Source organism: Apaloderma vittatum, unplaced genomic scaffold (assembly GCF_000703405.1).
Source record: "Apaloderma vittatum isolate BGI_N311 unplaced genomic scaffold, ASM70340v1 scaffold20578, whole genome shotgun sequence".
In the NCBI taxonomy this organism is placed as follows: domain Eukaryota; kingdom Metazoa; phylum Chordata; class Aves; order Trogoniformes; family Trogonidae; genus Apaloderma; species Apaloderma vittatum.
This window is the reverse complement of record NW_009729332.1, coordinates 54,088-74,872: the sequence shown is the minus strand read 5'-3', so window position 1 is coordinate 74,872 and position 20,785 is coordinate 54,088. Positions and strand designations below refer to the sequence as shown.

Sequence of the window (20,785 nt, the reverse complement as noted above, 5' to 3'; positions counted from 1 at the left end):
CTCCCTTCCCTCCCCTTCCCCAAATTCAGAAGTGTTTTCTGCCGTTAAAAAATTGCATTCCCATACAGCACTGGAGTAAAGCTTGGCTGTGCTCTATGATGAATGCTCAGTTCCCAGTGCACAAAAAAAATTATGGCAAATGGGAGGCTTTTCTGGCATCCAAAGAATAGAAGAGCTGCAGTCTCGGGTTTGATCTTTTTCTTTTTAAAAAAAGCAAAAAAAAAGAAAACAAAAAACCAAACAAACCAAGTTAGTGGTTCCTTCACAGCCATGCGCAAAGGTTAAGTCTAGAACCAAGAGTTTCAGAGTACTTTTGTAAACATCAAGTCTTGCCAGAGGCAGCAGAGGATGGGCACTTCACATTTCCGTATTAAAACAGGGACTGAGTGGAAGGTACGCTTTGAACACGTTTACGCAAGTCTTGCTAAATTCCAAGAAAGTGGAACAATCCGTCTCAAGTCTTAGATTCGAAGACTGTATTCCAAATTTGACCAAAAAAAAAAAAACACCCAAACAAAAAAAAACCCCAAACAACAAAGCCGTGTGGCACAATGAAGCTCCGGTACTGTTCCTCCAAGGCTGTGCTTTGCATATTCAAGGTTCCGAACGAATACCAACTGGGGCGTGTGCATATTGCTCTATGTTCAGATCTTGCAGTTTAAAAAAATTCTGGTTCAAATGGGTCTGTGTCAAAGGAAAAACTTGGAAATAAATAATGCTGGCATCATTTCACCATTTTACCAAAAAAACCTTGGGCTGGCAAGTAGATCTCCTTGAATCCGACCGTGCAGGTAACTGAAAGATAGAGGCAGTTTTGTCATGAAGGGCTGAGGTCAGGACAATCGCGGTTCCTGAGGTAATAGGTCTGAGTCCATCTCTTCGAACGCGGGGTCGACGTCGTCGCCACCGCCCGACTGTTCCCTCTGCACCCCCTTCCAGCTCGCCTTGTTCAGTCCCAGGTGGCCGAGCATCGTCTGTGACAGCCTCGTGTTGGAAAACCGGGCCCATTCCCCGAACAGCGGTTCCACTAGGTAGGTCATGAAACCTTCGGAAAAACAAGCAAATGAACATACCCAAGTGAAAAAAACAATGGGGAAAAAATACTCAAAACTAAGGATTTTAAATAAAAATGAGGAGCAAAAAGTAAACAATGTGTGAAACCACTCTTCTCCAATGGGCGTTTGAAAACTCATTCTGATATTTAGGGCATCTCTACCAAGATAGAAAAAATAATCAAAATGTAAAAGAATTTACCTGTCAGTCAAAAGAGCAGCATGATCTTGGATTACAAATTAACTTCCTTTCTTTTGCAAAAAAGAAAAAGATACTGAGGAACATGGGAGAGAGTGGGGAATCTAAATCAAGTCACACAAATTAACTGGAAAACCTAACTTCCTAAGAGAAAGATTTTATAGCAAATTAAGCCAAAGACAGTCTGAACTATATTATACAGGGAAAAGAAAGATGTTCTGTTCACGATATTAAGCTGATTAAAAACACTTAAAAATTACAGGAATTTTTAAACAAAAAAGCGACAGCAACACTCACACTTACATACGTGTCTGTGTGTATGCACGTGTGCACTTAGAGCGTCTATTTCCATGAACCAAAAATTCAACGGTAAGATGACCAAAATTGAATCTGTCAATTATAGAAATGTATGATTTTCTAACATTCTAAATTAAAACAGTGCAGCTGATTGAACAGATCAGGTTTTGTCTCTAATTTAAAGCACTGATTCATATGGTGTTTGTGGTGAAAATTTTTTTTTTAAACTGTGTTTTTAACCGAGTCCCATTTGATCTACATAAGCAACTTCACTAAAAATAACTATAGAAAGTCGTTTGACTATTTTAAATGCATCCCAAATTAGCAAAAAAATTTAGCACCATGGCTATTCACAGTCCTCCATCAAATCTCTGCCCACCACCCTTCTTAAGGCTGCATTTAAAAGGCATGCTAACATCCAAAAAAAGCTAAACCCGGAGAGCTGGAACACACACACACACACAGAGCAGGTACAACTTCTAGGAAATATATCTAAAAGGTACTTTTTTTTGGTTTTCCAAATTGTAGTAGAAAACTACTAAAATAAACTGAACTGTAGTTACCAATCTGGATGTTGGCAATGGTTTCTGTCTGTCGGTCACAAAGTGGACTCACACCCAAGTGATATTTTTTTTCAATATCTCCTAAAGAAATAAAAGGATAACACAACTGTTAGTGAGGCCAGACCCCGAAAGACTCATCAAATGCTCACAGAGGCAAGTTGTGCAAATTGCTTAACCAGGATGATATCATACAGCAGGCTGAATGCCTTTATGTTCCTCCTCCATCTCCCCCCCCGAAAAAAAACCCCGTCGGTCTGTCAGCAAGACTAAAAGTAATTTGGTGTGCTTTTTTTCATCATCAGACAAAAATTCAGGAAGAAACATCAAATCACAGGCTTCCAGAAGGACTACCATGCTTCCTTGTAAAATGTCCCACACTGCTGTAGAAATGACAAATTAAGATCCCCTCCTTAGCAATATGGAAAAAAAAGCAGCTTATAGCCCTTCAGAGATTTCTCACTAAAGCTTATTTTTATTGCTCTGCTTCGCTATCACCTTTATCTAAGAATAAGCTTCACAAGTTTAGCACCAAATGAAGAAGGCTGTTCCAAATTTGCCGTATCCATGCACAAATCAGCAGGTCTCAAGTCAGCTAAACTAACCTTAAAAGAAAGGAGAACACTCTATTATTAAAACAATTTAACAATAATGGGGAAAATTCACTGCGTTTGTCAGTTAGAAGTTTTATTAACTGCTTACATAAGTAACCTTAACTGCATGGTAACTAAAAATCTCCTCCCTAGCTCTTAGCTGCATACTTAACAGGCCTCACGACCAAAGTTTAAATATTGAAGATACCTAGTGAATACATTTCAGAATTTACCAAAACCACTATGCAAATGTAAAGTGAGCATAATTATTCACCCGAAGCACCTTTTGGGCTGAAGGATCTACTGAACCAACCATTCTACATTCAGATTCTTTGTTGGGTTTTAATAACACCGACCTTTTGCAAGAAATACAACCCATGGAAGTAAAAAAAAAATCCCATACTGTAAATCAGTCCTAAATATAAATCCCTTCATTTGCAAGCAGCTCTGACTCACGGTCGCTCCCTCCACAGCAGAAATACATTATGTACCCACAGCTACTTCTACCCTTACTTGCCTTGATGGAAGAACTCCTCTGTCACTTTTTCACTCCACTGCTTACTCAGCTCCCACGTCCGACAGGGATTACAAATATCAGCACACTTCAAAGCCATCTAGTAAGTTAACACACAGCGTTAGATTACCTCTCCCTCCAAAAGAAGCATCTCTAAGTATTTATTTCCCAAGGACAGTTTTGTAACAAACCTATCTACCATTTGTGCTTCTTTCTGAAGCTATGTTCTATAGTATTTTAAATAAAAAAAAAAAAAAAAAAAGCTTCGGGAACTATCAGATCTCATGATTGTCTCTGAGTAATATGGAAATTCGGTCAAGTCAAAGTATTGCAGGGGCACTATATTTAGTATATTCACTAATATAGGAGACAACAGTACATTCAGAAAAAGAAACATCGAACAGTATCCTGCATTTCTGGCCTGAGACTGGTTCTGAGACTGCCCTGGACTTATCAAAAGAACTAAACCCGGTCTGGGAAACACAACTCTCCTTGGTTTAGCAGCTCTAAGTTACCAGCCGAAACCCCACACATCATCGCTTGGGAGAACTGCTGGGAGAGGGGGAGACTGAAGTGGAGAGAACAATCTTTTTGGAACAAAACAAAATGACTAAAAGATACTTCTACTTTGTTTTGAAACTAGTTGGCTGCCTGGAAGCAGCAGTATTTAGTATTTTAAGAGAATTGGGTTTGACACTAAAATGACATTTTTGAAAGTATTCCCCAAAAGATCACCTGTAAAATGAAGTGACGATGGTTCGCGTTCTCTAAACATAAGTCTCCTCTATCCAGATGCGATCGAAACATGGACAGATACTCATTTTGCTGACTGATGTCTGTGGCAAGAATGAGATCCCCTATCTGGCTTTCCATCAGCTGCCTGAAATTAGCGATAGCAAACAATCAAGAAGCAGAACAATTAAGAACAACAGCCATCACTAGAGTTACATGTCCTGGTTTTTTTATATTCATTATTATACAAGTCACAAGCTTTATAATCAGCATTTTCATGTGACTTTCTTTTTCTTGTTTTCTCCCCTCTGAAAAATTCCTACAACGTTCATAGAAACATTAGCTTACAGGAATATAAAGTTTCCAGCTTTCCCCTTCCCCCCGTTTATTTCTTTTTTCTTAAGAATGCACAAACTAATTATTTAAAGTTTATTTCTTGTTAAAGTAGGTGAAGAGGGTCTATTTTAAACTGCAGTTGTGGTGACAGAACAAGAAAAGACTGCCAAGTTTAATCTGAACAGGTGCTTGACTATATGAATACATTTCTTCAGTGTGCTTACAGTAAATGTTATTTTCCACATATCACATTGCACCATGAACTGCTCTACTCCAACAGCACGATATCCGGGAATTCTTAAAATGGATCATAACCCACGTCTTGCATTCAGAACCACAAAGCAACGATTGAGCTTGCTTTGCAAGGCTGCCGTACTTCAGCGACAGCTTCCTTACATCTTAAAACTATTCTATGTTATGTGAACGTACCTGTTTTCTAGTGACATATGTGCAAATAAACCAGACTCTCTCAGCAACCCCACTGCTGATCTCCAGTGATGGTTCTCTAATACTGAGGTATTCTGTGAATGAAAAGGGCGTTACAGGGATCAATCCATCACTTCTCCTTGAACTGAAGAGCTACGTGCTAAGAGCGGTACCAGGCAGTTGCCCTGAGTTTTGGGGGTGGTGTTTTTCTTTCTCCCCATTGCCCCACAAGGAGGTTAAAACTCACAAATCTGAATTCTTCGTTAGCACTTTTTTTTTTATCTAAATGACATGGAAACACCTGGATTCAAACCTACCACTAGCTAAACACATCACAATTTATTTTCCTTTTCTGTACTCCACAGGCAATCTCCAAACCTCATTTTAACTGAACAACGGGATTTTGGCCTTACCTTATATAAAGTTGCTAAGTAATGGTTTGTTTTAATTAAGAAAGGTTGGTTAACGCCTGGGTGATCCAAATCGTGTGTGGCAGCTGCTATTAAACTGAGCAGAATATCCCATGGAGTTAAAGATTTAGAAAGCTGTAAGATAGCAACAACAAATGTAATTTGTTAGCAATGCAAGTATTGCCCTTACAAAAAGGGCATGGATGTCACAAATACTTTTCTTTCGTAGTAATTAACAGCAAATTGAAACTCCGAGAAACTTTTAATAATGTAAAACACTATTTCACTGACCTTTCACAGTGTTTCTCCCCCAAAAAAAGCTAAAAAATTCCAACAAAGGTTTCACCATTATTCTCTCTGAATGGGAAGGTTCAGTTGTAAAAATGCCTGCACACAAAATGCTACTTTCTGGCTGATTGGTAATGAAGTACTTTTCCTAACCAGATCTGGAAGACTTCAGAACTGTTCAGAATGGATTTCTATTCTCATCTGGAAAAATTATATTTCAAAGCTTACCAGGAAAAAAAATGAGGATTAAAAATTAAAAAAAAGTTATTTTCAGGATGTGCACATCAATCAACACAAAACTGCATGGACTTATTTTCACTGCTCACAGCTGTTCCTTGTTCTCTTTGGGAGGTTTGCTTGCACTAAAACAGAGAAGACAGTTCTGCCTGCGCAAAAGTGACGTGCAGCAAACACCCTGCAAGGACACAAGTTTATATTCCCTGTTGCATTTGTCATCTAACACGTTTATAATGAACTTTGGTGCAACAGAATCACTAGCTGTGTACACTGCTAACAATACAAAGTCTGTACTTATACGTGAAGCATTACAAAATTTCTATCACAAGTATTACCTAAAAAAATGCTCAGAGCTTCCAAACTTAAAAAATCCCCCACTCATTGAGTATCAGCTCTGATTTGGCTCAACTGCACCACCAATTGATCTGAGAGCAGCACTGAGAAACTGAGTGGGAGGAAGGGGCAAAGAGCCTCTAAACAACATCCATAGAGCCAGAACTTACTTGGTTTTATCTCAGAAGTAGAATAAAGAGCTTATGCTATTCAAGGGAATACCAGATTGGTGATAATCTGCATCAAGGTAGACAACATGTCTCACCTGGCTAGAGCATTATAATTTTCTTTTTAATCCAGGCAGACAGGATTTAGCCCTGAAATTACCCGACACCACTTACAGCAGACTGCCAGCAGTCCAAGTAGTAAGAAACAAAAACTCAACTAGCTCAGCTCTTTAAGGTCTGTCACACTGGCCTTGCTTTCTATAGAAAGTGCAAAGAGAACTCTTGAAGTCTCGCTACAAGGTGCCTCTAGCAGAAGCATACTTTTAATTAACACTGAAGATGAGCAAACTGAAGTTAACGGCAGTTTCTGGAGGAGAAAAAACCCCAACCATCGAACAAGCACACCCCACCCAATGAATATATTCAGGGTTATTACTGCCAGCTCTGACTCAGGCCACAATTCTATGTAAATGTCTTGGGGCAAAGTGCTACGTTAAGCAGCTGCAATCTTAACCAATACGCTTAATCTAGTTTTTGGTTCAACACGAAGTCACACAAAAGACAACCTCAGCTCAAAAGAGGGGAAAAAGGAAAAGCATACTGCTCAGTGTGAACCGAGGATCTCAGTGACACAGAGTTAATTCCCTGCCCCTTTGTGTTTCAAAACATTTGGGGGGAGAGGGTTGGGGGTTTGTTTTTAATAAGAAGTGTACGCACCTGCATATACATATATACGTATATAGGCACACACCGTCCATTTATACACACACACAAATACCTGTATTTCTGAATGCACATGTGATGTAAAAGTGAGAACGTTCCCTTACCTTGGGCTCTTTTAAGTAACAGTGCATGGCCTGAGTCACATCAGCAGCATGAACTGCATTATGATAAGGGTTTTGACTGTGATAATCTTCTTGAACCATAACTGCAGGGAAATAACAAATATCCAAATTTAAATAAAATAGCAATCTTTTCAAGTACCATTTTATATGTCCTTGTTAGGCACAGAAATATGCAATATCACAAGCTACAAACACATAAAAGCGTCAAAGTCATCATCAGTTGAATCATGACAGACATAAAAGGTTTTCATGTGAAGAAACAGTATTTTCTAAAGGAAATCAACTATGTGCAAAGTCACCTCCCAGCAAAAATCAAACAACTTGGAAAAAAACACATAATCTGAGATTCTTTGACTGTGAGAGCTTCTTAGGAAAGGCTCCCTTTGGTAATCTGGCCTGCCTGAATGTTGAGGCAACCTGGAACACCAAATGAAGATGACACTATTTACCAAAGCCTCAGGATTACTTCCTATCACGCCTTGAAAACAGACAGGGGCAGAGGACTCAGGCACTGCCTTCCTGTCACACCAAGTGATTTTCTTTCCCCTTTGGGAGGGTGGTCATGGAAAGCCACCCATTAGGCATTTCCTCACACTCGTAGTCATGCAAATTTAGGCCCATGTGTAATTTAGAAAAGAACTGTATCCAGGTGATGCTCTGACTAACCACTCCTAGATTTAGTATTCTCTATTTAATTTCTTCCTTGCTTTCCTCCTTTTTCCTCCATCTTCCTAGCTGCCTTTCAAATATTTTACTTATAGCATTTAAAGGATATCAACACTAGCTCAAGTAGGTAGAATATAAAACTATGATGTTCAAGAAGATGGAGGGCGAGATGATCTGCAGCAAAAGCAGTCAAACTATATTCTAAAGTTTTGCCTGATAGGACACATTAGCTCTTTCAAGCAAACCTCAAAAGAACATTTTTCTGGCTGATCCTCCACGTAATTGTGACTGTAATGTTAGAGTATTATTGCCATGGTCTTTTTGAAGAGCTGTGGTTCATGAAAAGTCAGAATACTGTAGCCATTGTGTCATTTCCACAGTACTCAACACACAGGCTGACACCTCATAGGGAAAATAATGAAAATGAACATCTTTGGGCTCTATTAATCTGCAGTAGAACTCCCTTTCACATATTCATTCCTCACATCCAGTGCATAAACTAGGAAGTTCCTGGCTTACTCCTCAATTTTTTGTGGCTTATAGGATGGTCCAGCTACCTGATGTCTACAGTCTTCTCCAATTATTTATTTTAATAAAGCAGACCTAGGCCAGTATTTTGATTGTGGTCTGCCAGAACCAGAATAGCACAACTACCTTACGCTTCCTGGAAAGTAGTACTTTTATCTTTCCCTGTTTGAATCTGGAATAAGAACTTGAAGATATGCAGTAGAAGGAGACAGATCTCCAAGTAACCTTTGGAAATTGCAGAAAGACTGTGTATGTGTATAAACAAATGTAAATATATACACATACATATGTGAGATATATATATATACACGTACAAAAATAAAATGTTGAGATCCTACTGAGGACTAAAATCAGATTTCTCTCCTCAAAAAGATTCCAGTAAGTTTTCAAATAAAGTGAACTTTGTGTGGCACTATGGACCACTTGAGCTGTCCTTGTCTTCTGGAATTTGATCTTCAGATTACTTTGGACTAGGGTAAAACAGAGAGCAAAAGAAAAGCACTCTCATTTAGTGACTTATGGCTTTGAGTAGTCATATGTAGCCAAGACTGTTGTTATCTTTTGATAAGTTAACTACTCCAGTCCCTCCTAACTGGTCCTTCACTTCAAGTACTGTCATTTGCTACATCTCGGCTCACCAGGAAATAAACAAGATGAGAAAGACAAAACACAGTCAGTTACAACCTGAGTAGCCTAAGATTTCTATAATTTCTTTACATTCCAATGTATCAGCTCTCAAAGTCAGCTGATCTACCTTTTTGAAACTGGAAGGAAATGAGTCCACTTTGAAACAACATGAAATGCAAGACAGAAAGGAAATTTTCAAAAACTGAAAGAGAAGTAAGTGATGAAAACAAAAACGTTCCTTTATTCGAAAGAGGAGGAAAGCCTTGCAAATGCGGTTTCTCCCCTGTTAAATTACAGGCTTTGTAACCACAAAATTGCCTCTGAAACTGTGAAAGCCTGCTAAAAGGGACCAGAAACTTTTTTCTCCTGCTCAGTTAAAAAGAAAACATTCCACTCCATAAAATCAGCTAGAAGGTGCTGTCACAGAGGAACCGAAGGGACAAAATCACACCAGCACCTGTGTCTGTGGCATAGGGATGCAGATGGTCAGCTCTTCCAGCTGTCAAATTAAAGTACCACTTGGTTTGAATATTCTACACTGTATTCACAATTCTTTCCACAGAAGCATTCCAGTGCCATCAGCCCCAGCATTCAGGTAAAATTGTCTTATGCTCTGTCCATGGAGAAAGTATGCCCACAGTACAGTGCTTATTGGTAGGAGAGTTTGAGTAAGAATGAAATAAACATCAAACTGGCATCATTAAGTATGGCGAAGCTGGCACATTCGAAACAGTTAAGAAACTATAAAATGAACTTCGGAAATTAAAACAGAACTGAAAATCAAAACAAAGAAAGGAGCTGTCTAGCCTTTCCCAACAAAATGTCACACAATGGCACATACACTTCTGATTAGATTTAATAAATACAACACAGCATCTGTTAATACTTGCTTGAATTTAAATCAGAGCTCTCTATACTCCCAGAAAGTTCGAGAGATTGTCTCAGTCAACACAATTTAAATCACTGCACAATCTGGACAGTACTCTCCAGACCTTTCTGCTTAACTATAACCAGCACTTCAGTTACGGTATAAAAATGCGGATAAACAGCAATATTCATCATAATAAAAAGCTGTATTTACCCAAAAATCTACGAAGTTTCATCGTATCTAACTGGAAGTGTTCAATTAGTCCATGAAGATTAAACAGATGAAAGGTTAAGCTGACTAGACTGTTTCCTAAAAATAAGATGAAAATACTAATTCATTGGAAGCCTTGAAACCAGTGACTCATAAGAAATGTATTATTTCAAGCAAATTGGTCACAAAAATTATACAAGCAAAATTCTCTACATCGTTTATGACAAATATTTCAATATTACTGCATGACAGGATTCCATTAGCTATCTCCTCTAGTAATCGTCAATGTCTTTGCATAATTATAATACATTCATCGATTATCCACTGTCAACTCATAGGAGGAAAATGTTACTGAACATTAAAAAAAGCAACAGGTTTCAATATGCAAACTGGTTACAACAGTATTCAACTTTATAAAGATCATGATGCAACACACCACAAGCAGAAATAAAGCTTAAAACTGAATACAATAGCAATCAGGTGAAGAAAAAAAAGCTGAACAACACTATTAGCATACACTGTACATACGTTAACTCTCATTTTCATCATGTATTGTGCTAAACTACTCCTTATTTCACCTAGAACGCAAAGAAAATGTTTGTTTCCTCTGAGAAATGCATACTCTTACAAGCCTACGATATACTTTGTCTATTCATAGCTACAGCATCACTTGCAGTCTTGAAACTAGTAATACTGTAAGACAGAGAAACCATCTTTAAATATTTATTTCAAATAGCTTGTCTATTATTTATTCTGCAAACAATATACAGTTGCAGATAACTCAGTTTCAGTACATTGACTCTGACAATCCTCAATTTATCAGGAATTAAAGAACCCAGCACAGAAACTGGGGTACAAAAGGCCAAAAATATCTGCTAAATCAATCTTATTACTAGGCTTAATGTATTTGCCTGCCACTTCCTCGCAATAAGATACATGACTCTTTGAACAATATTTGCCGAGTAATTTGTTTCTTACAGGCTCGTCCAGGGCAGCTCATTGAGTAGCACTGTACATACAGCATTCTCCCCCTACAAACTTTCAAGAACAAAACTGCCTGTTCTCAAAGTCTTCCTGAGATAGTTAATTTAGGATGCAAAACTGATGGTATAGGAAGGCTTCTACAACAGAAGCTGCAGTGGTAGTATCTAAGCTTTATTCAAAACATTTTTTAAAAAAAGCACATTGAAAAGGTAGAGAATGTCTCTTATAGGAAGGATGACTTCAGATTATTCCCATCTGATAAACTAATCCAAAATAAGCTCTGCTTACAAGCAAGTTAACTGAATGAGAAAAAGCTATGTGTGCCCGTTATGTAGCCTGAAGTTTATCATCACCTATATAAACCTTTTACTTTTAAAAATCCTCACTGTTTTCATTTTTCCTATCCCTTTTCTGTATTAAATCAAACCATGAGTATACTACTTTTACACCAGATTAAGCCAAGCATCCCTTCAAACAGAACAGGAGAGAAAATTATCTTTTGGCACTGTTTTCCTTTCTGAACTTCATCTCTCTTTCTGCCAACTTTAAGCACTCTAACTGCATCTCTGCTACCACCTCCACTTGACCGATGCAAACACCCCAAGAGCTGCCCTCCGTTTGCTTCCCACGCTGGCCCCAACGTCACCGTGATGCTGGACTTGCTCATCATCTTCTTCCATGCTATTCAAAGCTCAGCTTCCATTGCTGGGATTACAACACAAAACTTCACCCTACCCACAGCAGGAGCCCTCCCTCCTCCTTTCCTCATCTCTCTTCTAAATGCCTGTCCATAACTTAAAACAGTACTTGGCTTAATCTTTTTTCAACCAACTACTTCTTTATTTCCTACCGCTGTCTGTAACAAGTGCGCAAAATTAACCAGGATATTCTCTTCCTTTTTCTATTTTGTGCAAGCTCTGCGCACAGCAGCTTTGGTCCACTCAACTCCCAGCTCTCTGGGTGCTCCATTCTATGTTGTGATTGGAATGCATTCATACGAACATGCCTTCTTCTCGTACTGAATCTCTAAAGTAATACAACTGCTCTATGTAATATTAAATTTAATGGGAAAAATACTTGTTCAATAAACAATTTTTGGACAACCATATAAATTACCAGTATTCCATAATTTAAAAAGAGACTAAGATAGAAAAATTATTTGTTAATTTTTATCAAATTACTACTTCAAATTACTGAGAGAACAGCAACCTACAAAGAACGGCCTCTTATATACATCACTGATGATTATTAGTACTGGCAGTAACAGTAAACAGTTACCAGGCAAACTAGTATTTAGATTAAAGACTATTAAATCAAAAACTGCTACCTGATGAAATTTGTGCTTTTTAGTGAACAAGCAATCACATACTGCAACATAAGAGCAATAGTTATGTTAAGAGATAAAACACAAATGAAATAGCAAAAGTAGACTCACCGTTTGTCAGTCTATCAAAAAGAAAAATATCAAAATTCCAATTTCCAACCTTCTCCAGCATACACTGAAAGAAAAGACAAAAGCTGTCATTTTTTTTTTCTCAGTAAACATCTACCTTCCCACAGCCCAGAGGAGTTTTTATGATTTCAGAGACATGTGAAAGTCTTATGATTTCTATAATTAAATTCATCTGATAACTAAAAAACTTTCAAAGTAAAGTTACAAATTACAAAAATGGACAAAAACACACTAAGTCTCTTGATAGAACCGGTTGGAGATTTTTCTTTCATCCTTCTGTCAATTTCTTAAGACACAATCTAAAACAATTAGGGTACAAGGAGAAACACTACGGCAGACTGACTCTGTATTCAGACTTTTTCCACTTTACTTTTTGCAATGAGGTAGTAAATTAATCTGTGTAGTCCTCATTTACATCATTCTTTCCCTTGTTGTTCATACAAGAGAAATAGTATCTAGATGCTTTGCTACACAAGTCAAGCTTTTAATTTCTATTTTAAGAAACTGGCTTTTGACTCCCCATCTCACTGAACTAGCACTTCACGGCTGCTCTACACGAACTGTTCTTCCAGCAACAGGGATGAACAAGAACAGCAAACTGCACCCAAGGCCTCACTAGAGCTGAGCAGTCACAATCTTTGCCTCCCCTACCAGTATCTACCTCTACAGCTGTTCAGCACATTTTACAACAGATACTTGCATCCTCCTATTGTCATTAGACTGGTAGAGCTGTTTCGTGATCCAGTTATATGTTCTAGCTTTTCTCCACTAGCCGCTAAGAAGAAATAAAGGCATTAACAAGATCTTTTTATGATTAAATTACATGCACATTTAAAAAAAAATGGGTTATCAGATTCTTACTACACTATGGCTTGATCAAGTTAAGTATATTCCTTGTCTGTGTAAAGATTACAAGCACAAAGCACTACATGCTATCAGCAAGATGACACAGCCTTTGGGATCTTGAATAACCCAAACAACCTTTTCCTGCTCACTCCCCCTTCAGCACTTGCCCTCTTCTGTCCCCAGTACCCCAGCCTTCCACCCAACCGGCTGCTCTCTTAGTTCTGCCCCTCTTCCTAGTACCTGCTTCCCCTGCTTTGCCATAGCAGAGGCATATTACAGCTATCATACTTGTCCTCTCTAGAAAAATTGCCTACCAAACAAAAAGCCAGTTTGGCATAACAATCTTCTCATAAATCCACTGACTGCATTTTATCGAGTTTTCAAAAGAGGACAGTCACTCTTCCAGATGTTCATTAGTGAGGTTAGACTAAAAGTGGGAGGGAGAGGGGGGCAACAGTTGTCTAAACTGCACCACTACATTTCCTAAATACAGATGTGCTTTCCTTTCTTAATTTTTTCTTCAACTATTAGAGTGCATCCTCCATTCACTGAAGTTATTCAAAAACCAAACAAAACCACACTAGCCACCTAAGCTCTAAAAACTAACCTTGCGGGTGGTAAAGGAGTTTGTAAGAAACCACGTAATTTTGGGTGGACTTCATGAAGTTATATACATACATACACACACTCAAAAATACATCTATATATATATAAATACATGCTTAAAATTTGTATTTGGTTGCATTTTTAACATGAGATATATTGTAGCAAACATTTTAAAAAACATACTTTAGAAAAAACAAAAATCAAGCAACCAACCTTTGCTTGTCCATTATAATCATCATCTAAAATGTTTGAAGAATTTGGAACAGTGATACCACGGAAAAAACGGGAAGATCTCAGGTATCGCTGGAAACTAAGCAACCTTCTCACATTTCTCGCAGACACAGACACTTCGATTTCAGAATTTGCTACAAAAAACAAGAAAATAAAACACTCTCTCTAAAAAACCTTTACCAAGAAGAAAACTGTTCAGGGGAGGCGATGCAATTCTTTTGTGTATCAAATGCTTCAGCCATAAATACAGATACTTCTACAATTTTAAGAACAGAGCCATGGCTTAGAAAAGGAAGGTTTCTGTGTGAACATCCTGTGAAGAAAAACAGGTATTTAAATCACAGCTGAAACAGCTTTTTGAGGAACTCTGTTACTGAAAGGACCGAAATATCAGGGAAATCGTGTCAAAGCACACACGGTACCGTGAACAACTTCTTTTTGGAAAACAGCTCTCATGTATACACACCCAACTCAAGTCCCCAGCATTTCACAAGTATACCCACACCAGCAAGAGACTATCAGTAACTGTGTGTTGATACAGGAGTTAGAAGTAGTTCTGAGCACATACAAAGAACAGTTACACAAATTTTAAAGCTCAGAAACTCTCTTTACTGGTGAAGTTTTAAATGCACTCAAGCGATATTTGTGCTTTTGCAAATATGCTCAGGACCTCTCCTCTGCCAAACAAGTATCACGTTTACTTTCGCAGCACATGTAACTCCTTTTCCCAGTACAGTGAAAACACGATAGAGAATTATTTTAGCCCATTTTTAAAGATTAATCCAAATATTTTGCTTTTTATTAGGTTAACTGGTTTATTCAAATGACTGATACTAGCGTACATTCAATTCTACGTGATATACTTGAAGCGTTTTAGAATCCTGAAGATGAAACCACGCGTAGCTACGGGTTCTTTGCAACAGGCCAAGTATTTTCATTCTGAAACACATAAGACTTAACTTGGCCTTTACTTTCTTTTCAGCAGTACCCCCAACAGCAGTTTTATATAAGCAACAGTCTATAATCTTGATACTCCCTTATTCTGCCCAAAACTACTTATGAAAGGAAAAAGAAAATAGGTATTCAGTCAATGCAAACCTGCTCCTTTCCAAAAATGCAGAACCTCAAAACCAACATGAGCCCAACTTTCTAGTATAGTCCTCTTGTCTTTCCAAGACCAAGGCATGTTGGAAATAGGAGGAAGCAGTTACAGTTTTTGTTCTTAAAATCAGTCTAAAATACTCTAGAGGGGAAAGTATAGTATTATTAATAACCTCAATTAAAACCTCAGTGATTTCTAGTGAAAGCAGTTTAATTCCATAAGATGAATCTTTTTCCATATAAATTCTTCTCCCTGCAGAAGTTCCAACATACTTTCTGTTCTACATTAACTCAATGTATTAATTTCCAATCTATACCAATAAAACACCTCTGAACAGAACTGACAATTCCATAAACCAAATGCAGCAGTGTTTCACATCAACAGTCTGCGCTAACAGAGATTAAAGTGACAAAACCAAAATATTCTGTCAGACATGCCTGAAGCATTTCAAGGTACTGAAGTTCCCATCAGTTTCAAAGGGCTAACACAGACAACTTCACATGACTCATCTTTCTTCAGATCACTACACTTAAGGGCCAAGGGCACTGACTCTGAAGACACTGGTACCTATAGATCCCAGTTACGTAAGCAGGTGCACTATATACGATAAAGGTTGCGTATAAAGCAACATTCACATGTACAGCAGGCAAGCAAATCAATTCTGCCATGCTGCACTACTCTACCAATATTTCTAACCATGTTCATTACCATGAGGTTATGGCCTAAGCGCTGCCAGCCTGCAGAACACAGATGCAGGGAGCAATACAGGTCCTCCTGTTAATGGAGCATAGGCTTCAGTTAAGAAGCTTTTCCTCCTCAATCTTGATCCAGTCCCTTAAAACCCAACTTTCAGAACTTATTTTATTCCAAATCTAATTACTTAAGATGGTTATATTTAGGTGATAAGGTGATCTAAAATGTCTACTAGATCACATACAAAACAGGAGCTTCACTAAATCTCAGTAAAACAGAATATTTAAGCAGAAGAAGTCAAGGACCCACAGAATGTTTTGAGATGGAAGGGATCTTTAAAGGTCATCTAATCCAACCCCCCTACAAGAAGCAGGAACATCTTCAACCAAGTCAGGTTATTCAGAGCCCCGTCCAACCCATCTCCAGGCATGGGGCTTCTAGCACCTCTCTGAGCAACCTGTGCCAGTGTCTCACAACCCAAATTGTCAAGGTGGGTGGTGAAACACTGGAACATCTAGTCCAACCCGCCCTTTTCAATAGATCAGGTCAATCTAAGCCCCACCCATCTGACCTTGAACACTCTCAGTGATGGAGCTACTACAACGCCCCTGGGTAAGTTACTCCAGTGCTGGCTCACTCCTCCAGCCTGTCAAGATCTCTCTGACTGCCACCCTGTCTCTCCAGCACATCAACCACACCACTCAGCTTGGTGTCACCTGCAAACCTCAATCCCACTGCCTATGTTACTGATGAGGAGAAGATTCAAAGCCTTATTTCTGTGCTCCAAAGTCTCAATTTAGGGACCATAATCTCATTTTAAGGTCCAAAGTATCCTCTTTAGGGTTCAAAGCCTAATTTATGTTTTCCAGACCAAAATTTTAAGTGTCCAAATAATCATTTTAAGGATGCAAAGCCTCATTTTCAGGAACAGTGCCTCATTTTTTGCTTCCAAAGCCACATTTTTATGACCCAAAGCCTCAATTTCAGGAATTAAAGCCTCATTTTTAGCATTAAAAGCTTCATTTGTGGCATCCAAAGCAGCACTTCAGGGTCCAAAGCTTCATTTCCAAGCCTCCCGTTTCAGGGCCCACGCTTTCATTTTCAGGGTTTAGAAATCTATTTTTCAGTCCCAATCCCTTTTACAGACCCCCTGAAGTATTTGTTCTCTTTTCCCCCTTGAGGTCCCAAAGCACCGGGGCAGGAGAGCAGGCAAGGCAGTTGTGTACTTGGGTTGCACCAGTGAGAGGTGAGCAAGAACAACCCTCAGGCACGCAGGATTAGTAACAGCAATTTGCTCTCAACGGGGGCTTAGTCCACGTGTAAACTCAGCACCGATCAAGACATGACACGGAGAGGTGCCAGTTAATCCCAGAGGCCACCTACACTGCACCCCCTTCCACCGCCTCCTCTCCATGAACTGTTTTCCGGGCTCTTCCATCTCCTGCATCTCAGATCCCTGCGCTCTGGCTCAGAGGGAGACTGGCGACCCTCAGGGCAGCCACAGGCACTGCCCCGACCTTTGGTTGTGGGGTTGTCACTGGGCCCACTCCAGCGTCAGCAGAAACCCTAGGCCTTGCCTGGGCCTATCTTTACCCTACCCTACCCCTGTCCCTGGCCTCCTCACGTCCTCCCAGACGTGGCTCTCCTCATGCCCCCTGGAGGAAATCAGCACTCTTCTGGAACTACAGATAGTTTTCTTGATCATTAAGTACTCCTTTACAGTTCTCTAGTTAAGAAAAAACTACTTTTGTCTTCATGCTACAAATAAGTGTCACTGCCACAGATGCTGCCTGTTAAATCTTTGGCAGAACAGTATGATGTAGGTAATACAAGGAAAACAATAGCTTTTGTCAGCAAAGAATCACAGAACCATAGAATTGTCAGGGTTGGAAGGGACCTTAAAGATCATCTAGTTCCAACCCCCCGCCATGGGCAGGGCCATCCCCTACTAGACCAGGCTTCTCAGAGCCCCATCCAGCCTGGCCTTAAAAACTTCCAGGGATGGGGCTTCCACCACCTCTCTGGGCAACCTGTGCCAGTGTCTCACCACCCTCATGGGGAAGAACTTCTTCCTAACATCCAATCTGAACCGATCCATCTCCAGCTTCACTCCATTCCCCCTAGCCCTACCACTACCCTACATCCTAAAAAGCCCCTCACCAGCTTTCTTGTAGGCCGCCTTAAGCTCCTAGAAGGCCACAATAAGGTCTCCTCGGAGTCTTCTTTTCTGCAGACTGAACAGCCCCAACTCTCTCAGTCTGTCTTCACAGGAGAGGTGCTCCAGCCCTCTGAGCATCCTCGTGGCCCTTCTCTGGACACGCTCCAGCACGTCCAGATCTTTCTTGGGCTCTGGGCTCCAGAACTGGACACAGTACTCCAGGTGAGAGCAACAGCACACAAAAATACAGCAATGTGGCAGTACAGGCCTGTGTTTCACCTATATTTGTGTTCATAAGTCATTTGGAAGGGTTGCACATGTTTTTGCTTCAGTACTTTTTCTGATGATGATGCAGGCACAGAGGCAAATAAATTACTCAGTTTTCTGTGAAGCTTTGCAATTACTCTTTGCAATATGCTATTGAGACACTCATCTTAAGAAAGTTTTTAAACTCTGAATTATCATCACTTGATATAGTCTGTAAACCACTACTCTTACTTAGTAGGCTTACTTTTTCTCTCCCTTATTAAAAAAAAAAAAAGAAGAAAAAAAGAAAAAAGAAAAAGAGCACTGCTCCAGCTGATGTATTTCAAAAAAAAACAAGAAAGCCTGAAGCCCACTTCATTCCAGCTTTCCTTGAGGCCACGCTGCTATTGAAAAATCTCAGAATGGCCGAGTTAAAAAAGAACCTCTGGAGGTTTTCTGGTCAAACCCATCTGCTCTAGTGGGGCTATCTAGACCACACTGCCCAGGACCGCATCCAGGGGGCCTTTGAAGATCTCCAGAGATGTAGTCTACATAATCCCCCTGAGTGCTCAGTCACCCTCACAGTGAAGAAGTGTTTCCTGCTGTCCAGAGGAAACCTCCTGTGCCTCAGTTACTGCCCACTGCCTCTGGTCCTGTCCCTTGGGACCACTGAAAAGAGCCTGGTTCTAGCCTCTTTGCACACTCTCTTCAGGTATTTAATATATGTTGGTTTAAGACCCTCCGTTAAGCCTTCACATCTCCAGGCCAAACAGCCCCAGGTCTCCTAGCCTTTCCTCATCAGCCCCTTAATCATCTTTCTGACCCTTCATCGGACTCTGTCCAGTACATCTATCCTTCTTGTGTACTGCGGAGCCCAGACCTGGAACCAGTGCCCCAGATGTGGCCTCACCATTGCTGAATACAGAGACAGGATGTGCTGGCAATACTCCTCCTAATATAGCCCAGGTTATCACTAGCTTTCTTGGCAGCAAAGGCACATGGTTCATGGTGCCTACCAGGACCCCCCAGGTCCTTCTCTCCAAGCTGCTTTCCAGCTGGTCACCTGTTCCTCTCCAGGGTCAGGGCTTTGCACTTCCCTTTCACTACTACTTATTCCACATGCATAGCCCAAGTTAGGTAATAACAGTTTGACCAACAGTCTCATCATTTAGATCTACAAGGATTAGAATAACTTCCAAATAAGAAAAGAGATTTTCAGCCCTGCCAAAATCTTTGAGTCTCTGCAGTTCCAGAACATTTAATTCAGAGGACTACACCAACCCAAAAAGTAAAGTGCTCTCACTTTAACAGCTTAACATGTGATATGGGACAATTCAGAACAGGTGAGTCAGATGTGGAGGTTTGACAGGGAATTAACTTAAAAAGGAGGCTGAAAAAGAAAATAGCTGGCTTTCAAGGAAAAGGGGGGGGGGGGGCAGGAGTAGATGGAAAGCTAGGTTCCTCATCTGCAGGATCACTGATAGCATCCATGCTTGTAGCTTCCTCTTCCTCACAGATAAATTATCATGAAACATACAAAAAATCAGCCACTTTCTGGTTCTTACAGGCCAGGGAAGGACTGATAACTGAACGATACGATTGGTACACTTCCCTCCTGGCACAAGCAGAAAACTCATTCTCTTTATACTCACGATTAACAACAGAATGTCAGCCTACTCTCTTTCATCATGAGTCACAAAATGAGATGCTAATTTCAGAGACTCTACCAAAGCACGGTTCAGTAACATATTTATAATGTAAAGAAGGTGAAGACTTAAGAGGGCATTACATTTTCTCAAGAAAAAGCATGCTGAAAAACATTCCTCCTCCCAGCCCAGTGGTCCTTCATTTCATTTGGTGTTTTCAGTGTGCTAAATGCCTCTCTAATATCTAATAGCAACCCTTTGCTTTTAAGAGATAAGGACAGTTCGAGAGCAAATTGAAACAAGAAAGTAAATAAATGTATATGGCATTTACAGTCTTGAGAACTGGAATGGAATGAAAGGAAAGTCAGGATGCTGGGTGTGTTGAGAAGGAAGCTAACACAGATTGAGAAATGCCTTTGATGGAAGGAACCAGAAGACTGAAACCATGGGCCTTTGTGTCTAGTCAGCAGCAGCTCTCCTGTGACATTCTTCTTCCTTTCTTAACTCCTCATACCACAGTTAGAATATCACCCAAATTATTTTTTTATTTCCAAGGCTTTTTTTTTTTTAAATTGAAGTGATTATATTCTTGTTTCTAAGCATCTCAAGCACGATGCTGGTATAATTAACAATGTCCTTCCCTAAAATAAAGACAAAAACGTCTAATTCTGTTTACTTATATCAGTTATTTTGCTAATGTTATGCATATAAAGCATGAAAATAAAATAATGCAAGTTGTCTTCATATAACAGATTTCATCTGTATTCCAAGACACTTATTTTAATCTCTCTTCCCACTCCCAATCTTATAAGTGTGCTGTACTTCATGAAAACCTAAAAAAATAATTTTATCACATTTCACAGGGATATTAATTTTTCTCATGCTGAAATAAGTAGAGAGAAGACAAGTGACAATCACTCACAAAATCATAA

At 39.6% G+C, this 20,785-nt stretch overlaps 1 protein-coding gene across 1 annotated transcript in view; it reads right to left on the bottom strand.

Moving 5' to 3' along the window:
- Positions 1-753: 753 nt before the first annotated feature.
- PDE7A (phosphodiesterase 7A) overlaps positions 754-20,785 on the bottom strand; it is a 41,536-nt gene continuing 21,504 nt past the window's right edge. Inside the window, exons 4-13 of the mRNA XM_009874404.1 lie at positions 13,991-14,142; positions 12,308-12,371; positions 9,892-9,987; positions 6,972-7,072; positions 5,123-5,254; positions 4,713-4,804; positions 3,951-4,095; positions 3,219-3,315; positions 2,112-2,192; positions 754-1,045 (exon numbers count right to left, since the gene is read on the bottom strand). Of these exons, the coding sequence (XP_009872706.1) occupies positions 834-1,045; positions 2,112-2,192; positions 3,219-3,315; positions 3,951-4,095; positions 4,713-4,804; positions 5,123-5,254; positions 6,972-7,072; positions 9,892-9,987; positions 12,308-12,371; positions 13,991-14,142 (1,172 nt within the window). The 3' untranslated portion in view covers positions 754-833. The remainder of the gene's footprint in view (positions 1,046-2,111; positions 2,193-3,218; positions 3,316-3,950; positions 4,096-4,712; positions 4,805-5,122; positions 5,255-6,971; positions 7,073-9,891; positions 9,988-12,307; positions 12,372-13,990; positions 14,143-20,785) is intronic.